At 42.2% G+C, this 3,045-nt stretch overlaps 2 protein-coding genes across 2 annotated transcripts; both read left to right on the top strand.

Annotated features, from left to right (window-relative positions):
- Positions 1-549: 549 nt before the first annotated feature.
- Positions 550-1,383, top strand: TM35_000501070 (uncharacterized protein; the record flags this gene model as incomplete). Its single annotated transcript, XM_029030554.1, has 1 exon — positions 550-1,383. One exon carries the CDS (start codon positions 550-552, stop codon positions 1,381-1,383), a length of 834 nt encoding a protein of 277 aa, XP_028878119.1.
- Positions 1,384-2,023: 640 nt separating this feature from the next.
- On the top strand, positions 2,024-3,043 carry TM35_000501060 (uncharacterized protein; the record flags this gene model as incomplete). The annotated part of the gene is made up of 1 exon (XM_029030553.1): positions 2,024-3,043. A coding segment is annotated over one exon (1,020 nt), but the record flags the coding sequence as incomplete, so codon positions are not given.
- Positions 3,044-3,045: the final 2 nt, after the last annotated feature.

Raw genomic sequence — 3,045 nt, 5'->3', positions numbered from 1 at the left:
AATTTGTATTCCTAATTGCTTGAACACACCATCATACCCAGTGCTCTTTGAGTTATTTTTGTGCGGTTGGTGCTCTTCTTAATTTGTGTTTTTTTTTCATTTTTTTTGCTTGGGCGCTCTGTGCTTTCTCCTGTACTGTGGTGTTGGATTGTTTTGTGTTGGGAGAAGAAATAATAAGGAATACATATAAATTTGTAATTTTGCTTGGTCCTACAAGAAGAGGCATTTTGATATATGTCCGTGCTTTCTGCTTCTAATGGTTGCTCTCTTAATTTCTTTTTTTTTTCATATTGAGAGGTTAATTGGGATTCTCTTTTTCGTGCTGGGTATTGTGTGCCTTGTTCTTTTTATTTGAACTCTAACTGAGTGATGGTTATAATGTTTTGTTTTGCTTCTACTCTTGTCGTTTCGTGGCATTTCTTTGTTACCTATAATGTTGTCTTTAATTTTCTTTTTTTGTGCGGTTGTTTGGTTCTGTCTTTTGACTTTTTGCTTGCATAACAGAGAATTCAGAAAGTAAACCCACCCAAAAAAAAAAAAAAAACTGTAATGATGGGAATGCGCTACACCATTTGTGTTGTGGTATTAGCACTCTGCTTTGCCTGCGGTATTGTGTGTGCTGATGCTCCTCCTGGCGAAGGTGAAGGTCATCAAGATGATCCCGACGCTGCTGAGGAGAATGAACTGGAAGCTCGTGTTCCTCCTCATGCGCTTCCACCTAACCCAAACCCTGGAGCTGGCAGTGACCCAAACCAGGTTAATAATTCCGTAAACGGGCTGAGTAGAAATGGTAGTGAAGGTGTGGATTTGGCAAACACGGGTGCAACTAGTCATCTACGGAATGGAAATACACAGGGGCACACAAAGAACCCTGAGAAGCCTCCAGCACCGACATCTGAAGGAGAACCCGAAGGAATTCCTAAACCTCCAAAGACCCCAAGTCCTCAGTTGCCGGAACCATCCTCTGCAGTGACACAAGAAAGCAAGGAGAACAAGCAGAATACAGACAATCAGAGTGTATCAAGTGGAAGTACAACTACGAATGATGGTGCACCAACGCCATCTTCTTCACCAACATCTACTGAAACCCAAGCTACACCTTCACAACATGAAACTGAAGGGAATAATGAATCTGGTTATACAAACGCTGAGAGCGGCACTGCACCTGAAGGGAGTGGGTCAACAAATAACACAACTAATGAAGAATCAACCTTAACGACAACGACGACGACGACTACCACAACAACAACAACAACCCTTCCTCCTGAACTCACAAACAACAAGAAGGGTGATGCAGACAGCAGCAGCAGTATCAGCAGTTCTGTGTGGGTGCGTGTACCACTACTGATTGTGGTTACATTGGCCTGTATTCTTGTGTGCTGATTGTGGTGGCGGTGGTGTGACTCAGGTCATCCTTTGTTTTCTTTCCTTCTTTTTTGCATACATCCCCACACTCTAACTAATCTTCCACCTGTTGGGATTTCTTTTCTTTTTTTTGTTTCTTAATGTTATTGTGTTTTGTGTGTTTTTGCTCTCTGTGTTTATCCTATAATTATAATTATTATTGCTACTACTCCATTATGTGTGTGTGTTCTTGGAAACTCTCTCTGTGTGTGCACCTGGGTTTGCACTGTAATAATGATGATGAAATGCTTTTTGCAGTAGGAAAAAGGGAAAGAAATAATAATAATAAGAGATGAATTTATATTTATAATTGCGTATATATACACATATAGACTTACACCCATAATTGATGTATTTCTGTGTTTACTGGGTAAATTGGGCTCAATTGTTTAATTGTTTTTTAATGGTTTTGCTGGTTCTTGTTTGTGTGGTGCCCATTTGTTGGACTTTTTATTGTTTATACTTTTTTTCTTGATTTGTGTGAGGGAATCTTTTGTGGTGTTATCCTCCTCTGTCTATGTATGTATGTGTCTGTTTATTTTGTTTTTATGTTGTTTCTTTTTTTCTTTATTGTTTGTTTTAGATACGTAAAGTAAGAAGAAAAACTCTTACCGAAAGGATGTTGCATCGTGTATTTTGTTTGCTGACTTTGCTGCTGAGTGTTGTTGTCTGTGTTTCTGTGTCAGCTCAGGGGGTTCATCCTTCTCAAGCACCCTCTCAGGTTTCAGTTAACGGTCCTGCTTTTTCGCATCTCGCTGGTGCTACTGATGAAAAGGTAGGCTCTCACGGTTCTGGCGTTACTCCATATCCTGGTCCTATTCCTGCTGCTGGCATTCCTGGTCATGGTGTTTCTCCTGCACCTGTTGGCTCTCATCCTGGTGGAGCCAAAGCCGTTGCTGGTGTGCCAGGTATTGATGATAAACCTCAAGTTGATGTTCTTGTTTCTTCTGTAAATCCTGGGGCTCACCCTGGTCCTGGTTTCACGTATGATAATTGCACTTCTATTATTATTGGTGATAATGGCAAGAGGAATAACAGTCATTGTGTTCCGGAATCTTCTACAACCTCTCGTGTTGCCGCTACTGTTAACCAGGTTCCGAGTGGTGCTGGTGCAGTTGCTCCTGGTGCTCCCGCTGCTATTCATGGGCATCCTGATTTTTCTGGTTTTCAGGAAAGAGCTCTACAAAGAGAACCTGATGCTGGTGCTGGCGGTCAAATGGGGCCAGGGGTTGGACTTGCCCCTGGCGTTGCTGTTAATCTTCCACAAGGTGAAAAGGCTAAACCTCCTGTTAATCGTGAAGCCCTGGTACGTGATACCAATTCTCTAGATGCATCTCCACAGGCTCCTTCTAATACTGCTGGTGTGCGTAATCATGGTGCAGTTGGTGCTAATGCTGTTGCTGCTATTCCTGGATTTCCCGGTGGTTATTCTGATGCTGGTATTGCTGCCACCAGTCTTATTTCTCCTACGACGCCACTTGGTTCTCACCCCGGTGCAGGTCCTGTTGTTTCTCAGAGTAATGCACAAGTATCTGGTTCTGCAAACACGCAAAGTGGAGAAAGTGATAATCAAACAGAGAATACTATGGAATCATCAACTTCTGAAGTAAGGGTTGCAACGGCTAATCCAGGAAAGGGAAA

Source organism: Trypanosoma theileri (assembly GCF_002087225.1).
Source record: "Trypanosoma theileri isolate Edinburgh chromosome Unknown TM35_Tth_50_V1, whole genome shotgun sequence".
Taxonomy (NCBI): Eukaryota; Euglenozoa; class Kinetoplastea; order Trypanosomatida; family Trypanosomatidae; genus Trypanosoma; species Trypanosoma theileri.
The sequence above is the reverse complement of the archived record's forward strand: the minus strand, read 5'-3'. Positions and strand labels throughout refer to the sequence as shown.